This window comes from Orbicella faveolata, unplaced genomic scaffold, assembly GCF_042242905.1.
Source record: "Orbicella faveolata isolate gen_17 unplaced genomic scaffold, um_ofav_v1 contig_12, whole genome shotgun sequence".
Classification (NCBI taxonomy): Eukaryota; Metazoa; Cnidaria; class Anthozoa; order Scleractinia; family Merulinidae; genus Orbicella; species Orbicella faveolata.
In genome coordinates, this window is record NW_028301539.1 from 9849959 (window position 1) to 9867809 (window position 17851).

The 17851-nt window shown below is 38.9% G+C and overlaps 1 protein-coding gene and 1 pseudogene across 2 annotated transcripts; one reads left to right on the plus strand and one right to left on the minus strand.

Moving 5' to 3' along the window:
* Positions 1–5942: 5942 nt before the first annotated feature.
* On the minus strand, positions 5943–9030 carry LOC149116514 (uncharacterized; annotated as a pseudogene). The gene is made up of 4 exons (XR_016205749.1): positions 8623–9030; positions 7507–8010; positions 6917–6947; positions 5943–6584 (listed from the first exon to the last, which is right to left on the minus strand). The product of XR_016205749.1 is annotated as an uncharacterized LOC149116514 (transcript).
* Positions 9031–10968: 1938 nt separating this feature from the next.
* On the plus strand, positions 10969–16665 carry LOC149116515 (steroid 17-alpha-hydroxylase/17,20 lyase-like). The gene is made up of 3 exons (XM_089283667.1): positions 10969–11411; positions 13148–13305; positions 14769–16665. The coding sequence occupies exons 1-3, from the start codon at positions 11128–11130 to the stop codon at positions 15938–15940; spliced, it is 1614 nt and encodes a 537-aa protein (XP_089139793.1). The 5' UTR covers positions 10969–11127; the 3' UTR covers positions 15941–16665.
* The last annotated feature ends 1186 nt before the right edge of the window (positions 16666–17851 follow it).

Here is a 17851-nt window from a genome sequence, read left to right on the forward strand (position 1 = left end):
GTTGCCATGGAAACACCACGTGCCATAAAAAAAGGAACTCATATCAAATTGTTCCCAGTACCTTTCAAATAAATCTGTAATGTGTACATTTGCAGCTCAGAATATGGAATGGGGCAAGGACAAATCCAGTTTTTTTTTTCTTTTTTTAACAAGCTTCGTGTTATTGCTGCGCTCAGTATCAGCGTTATCAATTCTACATTAACATGTAGAAGTAAGGAAGAATTAATAGGAACTGAGATGCGAATATGTAAATGTAGGTGTATGTGATGTGCACTTTTCATATCAGTAAATATTAATCAAATACATAAAAATATCTCAAAAATATAAGAGTTAAATGATTCATATTAACACCGGAATGTATGACAGAAGGCTAACACGACATTTCAGTTGAGTTCTGCCTGGTATAAAACTTTATTGACATACTTCACAGAGTATAAGTGTGCGTTTTGCCCTTTCTTGCAAAATATCCAAGTTCAGCTGTATTTAACTAGCAAAGTGACGCTTTTCTTTATGGACTTTCTGGCTGGCAGTTTTTATTATATTCTTCACTCCATCAGAGTAAGCACCCATCCGCTATCTACCCCGCTAAAGGTCGATTCTATGGTGATTGCATAGAGACAAAATAATATATTTCTTCTTGATATTTTTTCTCTAATACCTCGGAAATTTGTAAAAATAGGAAAACGATCTCTGGTTAAAAATTTGTTTAAAACGAGCTTTCGACTACCAGTCTGTAGTGTTTAACGAGTAATAGATAGAAAGGGCGAACGTTGAAATATATACTAAGAAAAGAGTGAAAACACAAAATTATAATAAAAACAATAGAAATGCTTGTGTGCGAGTAAAAACATGCTAATGTGATTGACAAGGGAAATTACCGTGTTAGAAAAACTTTGGAATCCTGGCACACAGCAATTACGAACCATGCTGACAATAATGCGAAACAATTACCAAGACAATATTCAATTTTATTTTGAACCTCACATTAGCATTTTTTACTCGCACACAAGCATTTCTATTGTTTTTATTATAATTTTGTTTTTTTCACACTTTTCTTAGTATATATTTCAACGTTCGCGTTTTCTAGCTATTACTCGTTAAAGACTACAGACTGGTAGTCGAAAGCTCCTTTTAAAACAAATTTTTAACCAGAGATCGTTTTTCTATTTTTCAAAATGTGTTATCCTGGTTACTCATCTATTTTTAAACCTCGGAAATGTTAGGCAATTTTGCTTCCGTCAACATCGTGTATTGTTGTTACCCTCTGGCTTTACCTGGTGTTAGTATCGGTTAAGCGCGATAATTGCCCATGCTATGCTATCCTCTATGCACATGCGCTATCATAAGTAGCACCAGAATATTATACGTACGTAGAAAACGGGGAAGTTGGGCTATGCACCGAAATTGTCGATAAATAATGTTCGGAAAGGAACATATTAACTACAGCTATGTTCTTTTGCTTTCTAAATTCAAATAAAACTTCAGAATAAGCCGTCATACATATTTAGACAGTTTCAGGCTGATGATAATGAGAAAAGAAAAACAGACAATGATAGTTATAACGGTGTATTGTATTGATGAGAACTTCCCAGCTGTTCATGCAGACAAAGGCCACTATCTATTTCGGACATTCGGAAAAACATTTCAGAATGTAAGCATTTAAGCTAGCATTTCAGGTGCAGGTGTCCACGATTGTATCCAGCATAATTAGTTTCACATGCAGATTGCACGCAATTTCATCACAGTGGTGTTGGCTCATTTTAAAACGGGACACTCTTCTCTGAAGTAGCGGGGCAATTATCAGACCTACCGTAGAATCCCGAAAGTAACGGCCCCGGTTACTTTCGGATTTCGCAGGCAAAAGGGGCCGCTACTTTGAGGTAGTTGTTACTTACAGGTAGCCGTAACTTTCGGATGTTTAAAAACTTTTGTACGTCATCAGTCGTTTCAGACAAAGCGGACGCGTAACACACAAAATTAAAAGTTTCGTTTATGTATGTTCCTAACTACCCATAACCAAAGCAGACTGTATAAACAAATCAAAGAGCTCAGTACATGTGAGCCAAGTCGTGAATGTGGTATTATGTTATGGTGAGATGTGCGGTGTTATAGGCGAAAATTTAATTTTATTACAGTTAACACTATTACAGTCGAACCCTCCCTATTAAGTGGCACCCCATCAACCGGCCATCCCCTATTAGGCGGCCAGTTATCAAAGTGCTGAAAGTATTGTTAGTAAAACACTGTAAATAAAACCTTTATTTCGTGGCCACTTCTATCAGAGCGGCCGCCTACTAGCTCAAACCTCGGTCAAGATTTTTTTATTAAAGTATTTATCATGTTTTCTTCTGCTTCCAGGGCTCGAAAAATTTTTGAATTGTTTTTTCCTTTGGGTTAGTAACTCTCAAGTTTTGCTTGCACAGGGCACTTCTCCGCTTGCGCGGGTTTTAAACTCCCAAAACCCCAAAAGGAAGTCATTTACTGGCGTGTTGGAATGCAATAAAACCGTCTGACTTGTTTGCAGTCTTTTAGTGTTGAATACTTTGCTTGCTATTTCATGAATTACACGCTGATTACCTTGGCTTTTATACTAAAACCAACCAATCTCTGAAGCCTCGAACATTAAACTGCATCTTGCCTAAGTTAACCCAACTAGCAAAAATCATTTTGAAGAGAAGCAAGTGAAGTTAAAAACAAGTAGAATTAAAAGAATTCGGCTTCTCCACGTCAGTTTCCAGTTACACAGCTAAGGTGTCGAATTTGTAAAGCCGGCAAGTATATACTTTTTCATTTGAGTTGAGCCTCCCGTAAGCGACCACCCAAAATGTCAAGCCTAGGCGGCTGCTTAAGGGAGGTGGTCGCTCACGAGAGCTTACACCATATTGGATCAAAATTTTGCCTCATTAGCATATGGTAACTGAAGAGACTTACCCCATGTTTTAAATGTTTTATTCGCGTGAAAAGTCAATTTCGATACTTCCCATTGAGAAATTTCCATCTCTTGTACTACCCAGGAATGCGATAATCAGTTACAACACCTTATTATCCAATTTCCGCTCTATTATCTGTCAAGTGGTTACTTATGGAAGGTGAAAAACAAAAGAAAATTTCAAAATCTTAGTTCTAAAACTGGTCGCGGTCGCTTACGAGAGGTGTTCGCTTACAAGAGGTTCCAAATATAGTGATTTGACTCAGAAAATTTTGGTATTTTCGAAACCTGGTCGCTGAGGTCGCTTACGAGAAGTGGTCGCAACCAGAGGTTCCACTGTAGTTTCAGTCGAGTGAAAACGTCTTCGTTTGAATAATAATAATAATAATAATAATAATAATAATAATAATAATAAACTATTTCCCGTCAAAATCCAGAAACATGTTTTTTGATGACTTAATTGTCAATCTCATTTTAATAATATCAATGACACATTTTATTTCGGCGGCGCCCAAGTGTATTTCTATCAGAAAACTTATATGTTTCGCTAAAGAGACTTGCCATTTAAGGTGGCACAAAACAGTAATTGTTCCGTGAGAAGCCTGGGCTCTAACGCGCACTTCAGCACGAAGCATCACGCCATCACACGAGGGGTCGCGTGATGGCGCGCGAGATCTAAAGCTTGCAAAACTCACAAGAAATGTGGTGGCGCGAGGCCTACTTCGTAAAACTCGGTTTCCGCTAAGTTTAGTGGGCCGTTTGTGATATAGCTTATTTTTACCTTCGAAAACATCCATCTTCAAGGCAATTTCAAAGGAAAAAAAAAAACATTTTTTTAAACCGCTGTGCTGGAACGTAAACGAAAATTGTGATGTTGATGTTTAAGGTTGCTGGTACCAGTTTTCTCCCGCGGGGAGTAGATCACCATCGTGCGTCACGCGTGGGAAACACGCACGATAGAGCCGCGAGATTTAAAACCCGAAAGACCAAAACAAATATGGCGGCGCGCGACTTTTTTCGCGCAAGGTCACTTTTGTACTTTTTAGACGAAATTCGCATATAAAGAAGGCTTTACCTGCTAGAACAACTTTCGTCAATTCTGTGTATTTAAGAAAAATTGTTTCGGGAATTCAATGTTTCCCAAATTTCAAAGGCAACTCGATCGATCGTGACAGCCACCCGGAGCGTATAAAGGACTCGCAAAACATAGCAAATCTACCCAGAATTTGTATAAAAACCCTACAGAGCAAGCCCAAGAGGTTGTATTTAACGACAACTACAACTGTAAATGATGTTTTAGCAGCAAACAAAACAAAACGCCTGTTTGGAGCCCGCTCGCCTGCGCGGGCACACGAAGCAGTCAGCGGTAGTCAAAACACCTCATGAGCAACTGCTGATCTTATAAGTCTGGATTTTTGAATGCGTGTCTACGCGCGTGGGAATAACGGAACTCGTGAAGGCTTTTACATGAAAACAAGCCCGGTGATACCTTCTTTTTAATGTTTTAATATTATATTATTATTGAAACGAAATGTCAGAAAAAAATAATAATAATAAAAATTCTACGGAAGGAAATTTGCACTTTGGGCAAATTGTCGTTTTTCTAAGTTTACAAGAAATCGGCTCTGTAAAATTATTTCAAAATTGTTGTGCATTTTCATTTTCTGATGCCAAAAGTTACTGATTAAAAAAAAAACTCGGGGTCAGTGGGTTAATTTTTTAGTTATTAGTGACATAAGCGAAAAATCAGGTCTAAAAAATCCTTTTGGAATGTAGCCATGGTAACTGCTGACGACAAAATAACAGCTGGTTTAGGTCAAGTATAAATTATATAATCCAAACCTACAAAAATATTGCGGTGGCCCTGGTCTGCCTTTTTGTTCTATTCTTACAAAGTTAAGAGCCATCAAAAACCTGATAACTGGAACGAGCCACCTTAAGTTCGAAATTGAAATCACAAATAACTCTTCCAGTTGTTCAGTCCTGTAGTCAGGCTCCTCCATCCGCATTGTGTTTGAGATCAGGATGGTTCTCTTTTAGTGACTTCTTTAAAGGGCTGCTACTATCGGGTAGGCCGTTGATTTCGGGCCTCAATAGGAAGGTAAAAAAACGTTACTTTCGGGGAACCGTTGTTTTCGGGGGGAGGGAGGGAGGCGTTACTTTCAGAATTCTACGGTATCCCACTTTTGCCGTGAATCCGTATTTTTGACTGTTCTGGCTTAAACAAAATGGAAAAGTGTTGAAGCCACCCTAATAAGAAACAACCAAGGGGATAATTCAGGAATAATTCCATTACTTTGAGTGTCGAGCAAAAGCAAAAACCGTTAAAAAGCTCACCAACGTCACAGGCATATTTATGTTCTTAGAATGCTCCGAAGTTCAAGGCTTTCTTATCCTGGTCCCAAAAGATTTGGCTTTTTTATTCTGTTACTCACTCACCGACGCGTAATGAGTACTATAGGGGACAATATAGGACTAGGCCAATCAAAATCCAGGATTTAAGTCAAGTGATCAAGATGTTATCTCACATGCTAATTGGTAGAACAAGGCCAGGCAGAATGTAGGATTGTGGTTATTTGATCAATATCCGATCACCCCTTCATTTTATACTACTGTTATGTTTCAAGAACTTTTTTTGCATTGATGAGGGTTTTTTAACGTGATATAGCGTTGATACAGCGAGCCTCGGTGTTAATACATGCGTGTAAAACACTCACTCACTCCTATTCGAAGCAATGATCATTGCACTTGTTTTATGAAAGTTTTCTTCTTTCAAAACCACTGATGATAACTATAATGCTTATGCCGTCGCCATCAATATTTTATCTGCTACCCAGCAAAAGTCGATATTGCACGCGGGGAGACTTTGCGGAGGAAGGCCTAGGGGAACTGACTGTAAAAAATACAACTCCATTGAACTTTCAATGGGAGGGTTATTCCATGTTTTTTGTTTGTTTGTTTGTTTTTCATTTAGTAGCTCGAGGTTGTCTATGGTCAGCAAATATGAGCAGTATACGAGACTCGAACTTCAAATCAAGGCTATTTGATATATTCGGGGCGAGTACCACATGAAAATTGTTTTCAGTTGAGAGAAAAGTGTGGCCGTGATCTATATTTTTACATATAAGAATAGGACAATTTGAAGGTCGAAAGTCAATATATACTTCTTTTAATCATTCTGGTACAGTTGAGAGTTCAACCAAGTGAAAGATCTTCTAACCCCTGCAGTTCAATTAATTATTTGCTTCCTCATTCATTCTGGGACAACCTCGGTACTGGTACCATCTTTTCCTCGAATGACCAGCGTCTTTGTGTTGACGGTGTAAACTGTTCCATCGCTGTTGTCATAGATCCCAACCACCTGGTACACACTGACTTCATCCCCTGGTTTGACCGGTATGCGAGCTTGGTGACTCTCCTCCCGAGAGAAGGAGCTGGTGGAACTATAACTCCAGTCAAATCCTGTGCTCTTAGAGTAACCGAGGTCAACCGAGACGATGCTCTTCAGGTTCGCTCAAACAGTCGCAGATATGGAGTCGCTGCTGCTTCCACCGGCTGAGCTGGTTCGTGAGGATGTGGTCCTCTCAGTGATTGTAACCACCTTGGTGACTATTCCGTCACTCAGCTCGTTTCTTAACGTTGAAATACGGTCAAGCTGTTTAAATAATTCATATATAGAAAATATATTCACATCAGAAGCCCTGAAACGACCAAGGCCTGTATAGAAAAAAAAGCAAGTTGAAACGACTATTGTTTTGTTTGTTCTACTAGTCTAGTTTTTCTTGCCTGCAACGTTCAAAATGTTTAAATGATGCTGTTTTTAGTGGTCAATGCGCCTTGGTCTCACCTAGCTAGTTCACAGGCATGCCACTTAAACTGAAAGAAAGAAATGTATCCACGAAACATGCCATGTCTATACAGATCTCGAGTTCCTAAGCTCATATTACTATAAACAAAGGGCAGAGGGAATGGTAATAAATTCTTTACCTTATCCACTGGTTTGCAGTCAATCTTGCATCTAATCAAACAAAGGAAAAGTCTTACAGCATACATATTGGTACAGATTATTGATCGGCATGGACCTCATTTATCAATAAAATTTCTACCGGAAACAATTTTTGTCCACTAGTCTGAAGTTGTTACTTTGCTTCCTCAGTGTTGTTGAAGATAGTTGGAGAATTACAAAGTTAAATAAGCACTCCCCTCCCAGAGAAAAAATATGCTTGAGTAAACGTAAGATCATGGGCGCTTTCAATTCAATCAAAAACTCCGGAACTTTCAACACTGAGGCAAATTGTTTGACATTTTTTTAAAATTTCGAAAACTTCTTAGTTTCAAAAAGGTGTTCCATTCAACTGAAAATTCTGGAAATTCCAAGGGAAATATCAAATGGAACGTAAGTTCTATTCGCCACTGGAGAGCGCCCTATAGTTGTACTGAGCAATAATCAAAAGATCAATGAATGTTAGAGAAAAAAAAAAAAAATAACAACAACAACAATAACAGCTACGACAAATCAAGAAAATAAAGAATAAAATAAAACACGTACACAATAAGACAGAAATCTATCAACATACATTGCTCTGTAAGAAGAAAACAAGTTGGCGCCCTTATCCAATCTGCCTTCAAGTCCATCAACCTCACAGCCATTGTAAACCTGCCCAGTTCCACAGAAGTTGTAGCAGTAACAGAAGTTGATCACCTTTTTGGTCTTCTCCTCGATCAAATGGCCAGTACAAGGCTCGAATTTGCGGTACAGGTCTCCACTCGTCCGATATGCTTGAGCCCAGGAATCGAAAGTGGCTCCTTCGGCACTGCATTCGCTTTGCAAATCTCTAAGCGTCCTCGCAATCTTGTAACTGCATGTCTTTTCATGTGATGTGAACGGGTTCGGCGCCCGGAAAAAGGCACACGAGAAAGCTTTACAGGAACCTCCCGCTTTCACGGCAGCGCGGCATTCGCTATTGCCACCGCATCTTTCATAATAACCCTCGTCATAACCCGACATCCAGCAGAAGTTTGAGAATCCAGAGCCAGAACTGCTTCGGCAGCCCTCCATTGCGCAATAGCCATCCACGCAGCTAGAAAATTATATACTTTTCAGTTATGTTATTGCATTTTCCTTTACATCACAGATTGTGCGGTTGAACAGCTTTTTACTGATAAGCATTACAACCAGAAAATTTACTTGTTTCTATAGAAACCAAAATTTATCATAATTTCAGCGTTTTTAATATTGATAATCAGCCCTGACCCTTTGCTATCCGTACTTTAGTATCACCCAACTAGTGGACTAATGCAAATCCTGCATTTTAATTGGCTACGCTACTAGAGGACTATTGGTAATAGCCCTCGAGTGGCGAAGTTGGCGCAATCGAGCGTGACGCTTTCTTTCGTTTTATTCCCAAATAAATATTTCTTCAACTTGCATTTGCTAACTTTATTATTGCCTTTTCTGTCCGACTAGTTGGGTGATACTAAAACAATTATACCCTTCGCCCTCAATAACTTGTTTGCTTTAGGATTCGTTTTTGTACTTATGGAATGTAGAATTAATAATAATAATAATAATAATAATAATAATAATAATAATAATAATAATAAACAGTTCCCTTCGTGTATGTGGTGTTCTAGCATGAACAAAAACAAAAACAATGAAAAGAAGAGAAAATGCATTTTATGATTAAACTTACCCTGATCGCATGCATGCAACGAAAGGCAAAAAGAATTGAATGGTCGAAAGAAGGAAAACAGCAGTCATGACCGTGTGCAAAGTCCCCAGTTGTGTGTTCCTCCTTTTTCTACCTGTTAAAAAAACAAAATATAGATTACTACATAAATGTGTCGAGTGCAAATCAGAACGTACATGATTCATATGGGTATTGCAAGTGTTTACAATATTTTTGCCTTTCGAGCTTAGTAACTCTCATATTAGAACCTCCCTTAGATTTCATGTAACACGAATATGGTTTACATTACATTTTCTTACCACATATTGCAATTCCATGTAGTAAAGGTGCAGCAGCCATTTGACTACTCACGCAGTACTTAGCTTGATTTTTCCATAAAGCGCCCATGGACGCTTACTTAAAAATGGACCGCTGTAATCCAGCATTACTAGGGCTTAATTACAATTGTTGTTTTTTTATTATCGTCAGTTAAGTGGTGAAAGTAATTTTTGTGGTCTTGAACAGATTGACCTATACCGAGTGCTCACTAAGAGTGCTCACTAAAATCTGCTTGTAACTTTTCTGAAAAACTTGTAACGGCGCATGTTGCATGTGTATTGCATACTATTCATCCCACTTTAGGCTAAATCCTAAATACCAGAAATTAGCTAATAAAGGAGATAACTTAACCGAGGCACACGTACTATAGCATGTAACTCTACCAAACTGGACTAACTATGAAGTGTGAGATTTTTCATATACTTACCAACCGGAGAGGAAGACAAAACTTTCAATGAAACTTGTAATGGCTCTTTGTTTATGCCGCAGGATAAAATGCCGCAGTTAACATGTTTGCTGAACAATTTTATAATCCCTGCTGTCTTATATGTGTATCTACAAAATGCGTCATCTTTTGCAGGTGTTAGACATTGTTACGAACTGGGTGCGCAGCTGAATGTAAAGTTAATCTAGCGTTCTGCGGCTGTCGATATAAGCTGCCTTTCGAAGTTACGATGAGATGGATTTTTGACGTAAGAAAGTTCTGACAGTATTATATAAACTCTCGAGACTAGCAAATAAAGCTTTACAAAGTAATTTCACAAGACAGATTATAAATCAGAATCAATCCGATATTTAATCCCTCGTCTCAATATATTACATACTTACTGAAATAACCTGTTGAAATTGTGGCCAACAAAACAACATAGATAAACGTGTCAACCTGGGTTTTTGTTGTTTGGTGTAAAACAACTTTTCATTGCACGCGTAACGGAAAAGCACGTATGAATTTGGACCCTTTCTGCCCAAACTGACAGCGTACCGTTTGTTTATACAGGATACAAAATGTTTATTTGATTCTATGATAGCAACGACACAGAGAAAGATTTTCTATAAACCCACCTTTCTTTCGTTTACAATTTTTTTTCATTAACTATGACCCAAGGTAAGAAGATGTGATGACTATAGTATTTCTATCTGTTTGAGTGAAAGAAGAACTATAAATTCACGTGAGCGTGCGATGATTTTGCACGATCAGACATAGCTTCTCCCAGAAGGCTGCTCGCACCAAGTCCCTCTCTTCAATTTCGCTCGCCGTGTTTGCGCTCCGCCACAAACTTACCGAACTGCTGGAAGAGGGTAATCAAATTGCGCCTCTCCATGCCTTTTGGAACATAGAGTCAGTATAAAAATCAAGTCTGCGTCTGAGTTCTGTTACGTCATGAAATGGATAATCAGAGAAAACAAGACGTAATTCTCAAGTAGATCACAGCTAAATATTCACCTGCGCAGCAAGAAATGGGTAATACAGAATAAAATGAGGGAAATATACTAATAATAAAAGGTTTCGTATAACACTTTAGAGGGAAAATAAGCGATATGAAAAGTGAACGACATTTCGATGACTCCATCTCATCATTATCAAGTTCGAAATACATGATAGAATTGAATAAATATAAATAATAAAAATAGTGTGAAAATAATTAGGGAATTAAAAGGGTGTTAAAGTATTCCATTGTTATTTAAAGAGTTTGGCGCGAACTGAATCTGACTGCGTGTTAAGTTTTGGTTTAATGTTCCTGATGAACAGCATCTCCGTAGATCAAGCAGTCAAACTTTGTGCGGCATTTCTTTAAAACTTTAAATTGGTCTTGTAGATTAGTTGCTTGCAACTTGTGTTCTTCTTTCAGGTGTTTACCAATAGCAGAATGTTTATGTTTGGCGATGCGTTGAAAGATGTGTCGGGATGTACATCCAACATATAAGCCACACTCGTCACGTTATAAATGGTTCAGTTCGCGTCTTATTTAATCGGCGGTTGCAACTGCAATTGTCAACCATTTCACCTGTAAATATGGATCCGGAATCGTCTTACTAGAGTATGTTGCGTCCGCAGATGATGTTCACATAAAATATTTTCATCGCCGACAACCGCCGACAACTGCCAGCTTGCCTGTGAAGTTGAACTCGGCTCAACTTCGCAGGCAAGCCGGCGGTCAATGCCTGGGACAGATTATGATTCGGCAATAAATGTACACGTATGCCGTAACGGTGTCCCAGGTATGTCGGCGGCATATGAGAACCAGGCTTAACCGCGCGCTTGCGATGTTGGCAAAGATGGCTTCCGTCACGGAATATTTCAGCTTTGGAAATATACTTCTTGTCATACTGATGGCGTTCATGGCGTACCAGATGATCGAGTTGTACCAGTTCAGAGATATGCCGCCTGGCCCACGATTCACCAATCTCCCGCTGATCGGAAACCTTTTCAGTTTCAACTTTGATGGCGAGATCTTTCAAGATGTAGTTGCAAGGTAGGTTAGTTATCCTTTCAAAATGATAATTGCATGAGCCTTGTGAGCGACCTGTTTATTCCTTCTTCTTTGTAGTCCACTTCGTGATTTGAATTGATGCTTTTAATGTTTCTTTCGAAACTCCAGTTGCTGCGCTACAGTTAATATCAAGATCTATTGGAAGTTCTACTGTTAACGTGATGAATGGTAAATGCGAGACTTTGCCATGAGGCGAGACAAGCGGTTTTGTTTGCGAGCCCGAGACATTTTCACTCATTCAATTACGAACCGAGACTTTAAAGAGTTTAAAATGCGAGCTCGAGACGTTCAGCTCGAAGACGTTCGGATTTCACTTATAAAATTGAATAACAAACAAATCATTGCTTCGAGACTTTCTCAGTCTTGCAAAAAATCGAGACTGCAAGACCACTTTGTGAAAAAAATCGAGACAGCAAGATGTACATAACCGCTCAATAAACGAGATTGCGAGACCTGTGAAGTTGTTAGTGAATATTCAACGATAACAGCAGGGGTGGCGAATGGTCCTTCAAAAAGTATGCAAAATTTTCGTCTGACTAGCAATCACTGATCAAAATGCTCTGCCGCGTGACACTAACAAATGATAGATGCTCAGCAAGATATTGTGTCCTGAGTATCATTATTTGACCTCGCAGACAAATTTCTTGCTTGAAGTGCTCGAAATAGCCATGTTAACTAAGATAACTTAATTAGGATCTTTTCTCTAACTTATAATCACACAACGTGTTGCTAAATTGAACGACGCAACTTGAATATATCAACGACCGTCATCCAAAGTTTTAACTTCAATTTAAACATTTCATGTTCTGTGATTTCAACATTTGGATAAAATAGTCACACTGCAAAAACGTTTGATGTTATGAAAGTTATTTTCTAAAGTTTAATTTCTTTCTGCAGTCTCATGCCCTCAGGGAATTAAAATATCCTTTTAAAATTTGCAATACCATTGGTCACGGTTTATTAAATTTCATCGTTCAAAGACAGTCTGTCAAATCCAACTCCGATAAAAGATCTCGACGGCCCTATATGCAGGTCCAAACTAATGCGGTTGTAAACGCATACTTTTTGATGCGTTTTCGCCTGTTGTCCACAACAAAACGCCCGGATTAAAACGGTGAATGAAAACCCGTTAGCGGGAAAAGGTGAAATCAAATTAAAACGAAAAGGCTAGTGTGGGCGAAAACATTTTCTTCATTTTGGCATAGGAAAACTGATACGTTTAAAAGCCGCACGTCTGGGCCTAAGTTTTTTTGTCTTAACATAATTACAATCTGCAATCTTACGCCGTAAACGACCCGAGTCCCGTTAGACGGGCCTCAATAGAAATAGCGAGTTAAAGTTGAATAATCAAATCAGCCTTTAATAGCGAACCATTTCAGCCAACTCTTTTTATAGGACACCCTACGGACCGTCATTTGGTGTCCTTAATTGCGAGAGTTCGCACTAACGACTCGCGAGGTGTCAGATATGCCGCTATGCTCTTCAAGATTCCCAGTTTGTTTTTTTCTTTTTTTTTTTTGTTAATTTTTAGTAAAGATTTACTACAATGGTGCACAAAATAGTAAATATTCCATTGAATCTTTCGGAATTGGTGTAACGAGGGTTTTAGTGTCTAAAATTTCTCAGATCCATACCCCAAATAAACCATTCCGTGCACTAAATTTGACCAAGAGACGATGGTCTTTTAATTTGACTCCTTGGTGTTTATTTCCTTGCAGCCTGAGAAGTAAATACGGACGACTATTCTCCCTGAAACTCGGAAGCTACAAGCTTGTTGTCGCTGGCTCATCGGGGGCCGTCAGGGAGGTTTTGGTAACGAGATCAGCCAAATTCTGTGGTAGACCTAAGACACACGCCTTGGAAGTGTTGAGCAAAGGTAAGTTATGCCCACTCTTATTTCTTGCAAAGCGCGCGGAGCCTCACGCTAAAAGTTAGACACAATTTTACTATGTCAAGAGCTCAAACAGGAACAGGAGTATTCTTTGCATGCATGGTGGTAACTTGGTGGAGACACTGGCCCTTTTGATCACAGGCGACCCAAGCTCTCTCTGCGAGGAGTTTTTTTTTTTTTCCTTTACTTTTAAAGCGAACGTTCAGCGTAACGTGACATATGGCAATATGGCATGTACTATTACATAACGACCGAATTTGACCACGCGAAACGTGACTCTGGCCTTAAAGCATATGGAGGTGTTGTGTTACAACGGTTTGAATTTATAAAGGTTTGTATGGGAATGCAACTGTTTTGCTTGAAAAGTCAATTATTCTTATATTTTGTGAATAAAATCTACTTACCCTGTTGCTGTGTTGTATTCTTTGTTAGCCAGCTGCTCAGGCCGATCTAACGCGATTTCGGCGAGTTATCGTTCTGTGGGTCTCCACTATAAAAGAAAGACAAGTCCGGACACTGATTTCTGTAGTGCCCGCCGCTCGAAGCGAATAAATCCACTGAAAATAACGTTAACCCTGCTGGCTCAATTCCTCCGTAGAATCGAGAAAGAGATGTTGAAGTTCCATGGCAGTTCACTCGCTGCGCAATTACGTCCACAACGCCTTCGCTACGAAACATTTATTTCGAGATTGCTTCGCTCCCAAATTCGAAAAACAGCCGCTTCACAAAAGTTAGGACACTTTCGCGGTTCGCATAGTACGTCGGATAACTATAATTAGCCCAACCTGGGGTAGTCAGTAACGATTTGTCAACACGCTAACCAAAATGCTCCCCGGGTACCCTCGTGGTTTATTTGACAAACCCACCAAGAGGCGCATTGTTACCATCGGCCAATCAAAATCAAGTTGAGTCATGTTTACAAAAGAAAGATCTCACAAACTCAGAGGAAACCCATTGCATCCAGTCAGCAATTATTCAGCTTATTCTTTTCAGAATTTTCAAAAAAAAAAAAAAAAAAACTCCTCGCAGAGAGAGCTTGGGTCGCCTGTGTTTTGATCCGTGGATCTAAGATTCGATAAGTCTACTGTTGCCTTAAGAATCTGAAAAAGACAATATTTTGAGAACATTAGAACGCCTATATAATGGCCCCTTGGTTATAAGATTTCACTTACAGGGTACATAAACGTTGCAGTGATTTTTCAACAATCCACGGAAAAGAGAAGGGGTTATACCTAAGTGGGCAAAACATTCCCCTCAATTGGACGAAACGGAAGAAATTAAAACATGCGAGAAAGGAAAAGTGAAACTGCGACCTCAACGATCTACGATAAACTGCAACAAACCAGTGGTTGGAAGTGGTAAACATTTTTTTGCTCATGCTGTCTTGTAACTGGTAAGATAGTTGTACTCAAATTAATTCGCTATTTATTTCTTTTATTCCGTATAAGGTTACAAGGACGTAGCTTTCAGCGATGGTTGGACTTGGAAATACCACAAACGTATTCTGGTCTCTACTTTAAGGCAACACCTCACCAACACACCTTTAATCGAGGAACGCGTGACTCAAGCAGCTGGAAAACTGTTGCAGTTGTTTGACGAACAAGAAGAGAATAGTTTTGATCCCGCTCAACTCTTGAATCAGAGTATCGTAGAAGTATTAGGAAGAATAATATTCGGCAATTACTGGGATATTACCAACCCTAACATTGACAAATTGATCTATTTGAACGAGCTCGGATTGAAAAGTTACAAGGATTTTCAAGTCGTCATGTTTCTCGATTTCTTTCCAGTGGCCAAATACTTTCCCGTGAAGTCCCATAAGAAAATATTTGGCACATTTCTTTCCACTCTTGAGATTATTCGCCTGAAGCTGAGAGAAAGAACACTAACATTTGATCCTCAGAAACCTGCTGGTAATTTAATGGAGGCTTTATTGCTCTCACAGAGAGAAGCCATCGAGGAAAACAAAGAAGAGGAGATTTCTGTATTGTCTGAAGATCATCTCATAGGCGCTATACAAAACATGTTTACTGCTGGTTACGAGACAACCGCCCATGGGCTGGCATTCACTCTTGGCTATCTGGTACAGCACCCTAAATATCAGAGTGATATCCAACAGCAACTGGATGACGTCGTTGGTCGACACCGAATGCCACTCTTGAATGATCGTCTTGGGCTCCCACTGATCAATGCTACCATCATGGAAAGCCTGAGGTTAGGAAACGTCGTACCACAAGCCTTGCCTCACCGAGTGGTAGAAGACACCTCACTATGTGGTTACCGTGTTCCTAAAGATACCATTGTTTATCCTGATACCGAAGCTGTGCATCTTGACTCAGAATGCTGGGAGAACCCAAAGGTTTTCAACCCGTACCGTCACATTGACAAAGAAGGCAACTTGATCACCAATCAAGGCAACTTTTATCCCTTTGGCGCAGGACGCCGCGTTTGCCCGGGAGAGGCTCTGGCTAAACTGGAAATGTTTGTGTTCCTATCATGGATGCTGAGCAAGTTTACGTTTCTTCCAGAAGAAGGACAAGAACCTCCTGAAATAAAGCATCGAAGGGCTATCACTCAGTACCCTGCACCATTCAAGATAAGAGCGATAAAGAGAAATTAGAGTAATCACACGGATTTAACAGTTGCAAAATGTTTTGTGCTTATCTGAGCATCCCACTCGAGCTCCTCTCAAGATAAGAGCGATTTAAAATAACAATGATAATAATAAAAAGCATATACTTCGAAAAGTTCGTGAAAAAAGTTTCTGTTTTGTTTGTTTTTTGTTGTTGTTGCTGTTGTTTTTTTTTCCTGATTCTAAAGCAGCAAGTGTGATGTTGGCCAAGGTACCTGATGGCTTTCAAGTTAATAATGATGTAGTATCATAGCTAAACTAAATGGATGGTATTTGTGTTATACTATGTAGTAGTGCATGACAGTGATTACCGAACACCTTTGGTATATATATACGTTTCAACAGAGTGACATAGTTAGTGTAAACAAAATATTTAGAGCTGATCAGAGAGGAAAAGCTCTAGCTATTGAGATGCCTGTATAGCGCACTAGATGTGTAAATGTAAATTTCGTCTTAGCAGAAAGTGGCTGCAGTGGGGCTCAGGAGGCCCTTGCAGAAAAATTAGAGGTCAAATGAAAATGGCATTTGTAAACGTTCTGCTGTCTTGCAACTTCAGCTACATGGTCATCTGGTGCGGGGTAGGAAGTTGAATATATCCTGAAGAGATGTGGAAAGGCCGACAATAAATTTCTTGGTTCCAGATGCTGCACAAGTTGATCATGTATAGAATTCAAAATATTAATGGTCGCAATAAAGTAACGAAGCCAGCTAAAGCAGATACTTTTTATTCGTCCTGTAACTTGATCGGAGGATCCTATATGGGAGGGTAGGGGGTGGGGGAGGGGGAAGGAGGCTTATATAGAAGCTACTTGGTTAAAATTTCTACACTCACTCGAAGCAAACATTATCTTATCAATAACTTTCCATAATTTTAGATAAAGTAGGCTTTTTTATATTTAGTTGATGTACATGTAAAGAAATAGACTCGCGGCTATCAAAATACTTCCCTATTGACATAGATGGTCTCCGAAACTCAAGGACTAAAGCAAATTGAATTACGACAGTGAAATTGAGAAATAGAAAACATGTACGCACCGTGTTTCTATCGTGTTATAGAGACACGAGTGAAAGTTTGGGAGAAAGAGAAATGCTAAGGGAAGGCGAGTGTTTCCACAGCTTTTTCTAGTTCTCCCAAACTTCCACGAGTGTGTTTCTATAACCGATAGTAACACGGAGAACATGTTTTCTACTTCTTTTAGAAAAATCCGCGACGAAAAAACGAGAAGCAACTTGTTTACTTTGCTCGCGCTAGTTCTGTGTTTCTTATCAAGTCATAGAAACACGATTTTAAACAAATCAGCGCACTTATTTTCTTCGGGCTCTTTTCTAAACATTAATAAAACAGTTTACATGGTCCATTGTGTCCCGTCGAGATTCTATTATTTTGTTGGTACGGTGAGTTTTCAAATGGAACTGCACTGCTCAGCTGGAAGTAAGGAGACAATTGGTTCTAGGTATATCTATATGCTTCTGAATATTTTCCAGACCTCTAAACCAGACCTTTTAGAGGTTTTTTTTTCCTTTTTTTTTTTTTCTTACATTGATATTAAGATACCTTTTTTGTTAATTAATAATTTCACGAATTTAATTACAAGGGAGGTCTAGGAGTCGATCTAGGAGTATGAATCACTCTCACATCGTAGATTAAAAGTAATACTCTACGCCTGCTGATGTTTATTGGGCGTCTTTTAATTAAAAAAATAATATATATGAGATGACTCATTTATTTTAGTTAAAAAAATAATAATAATAATTTCTAATTTAATTGCACAGAATTCATTTTGCAAAACAGGAAGACGATCAACAGGAAAGGACAATTCATCAATAATCACCGAACAAATGATTCGATCTACATTAATTTGGGCTCAGCAAATGACTTTCATTTCAGTCCATTGATAT

Excerpts from the sequence above, each read along its gene's own strand:
- LOC149116515 (XM_089283667.1), top strand. The coding sequence starts at position 11,128 with ATGTACACGTATGCCGTAACGGTGTCCCAGGTATGTCGGCGGCATATG. Across the intron at positions 11,412-13,147 it reads TTTCAAGATGTAGTTGCAAG|CCTGAGAAGTAAATACGGAC; the intron begins GTAGGTTAGTTA and ends ATTTCCTTGCAG. Across the intron at positions 13,306-14,768 it reads CTTGGAAGTGTTGAGCAAAG|GTTACAAGGACGTAGCTTTC; the intron begins GTAAGTTATGCC and ends ATTCCGTATAAG.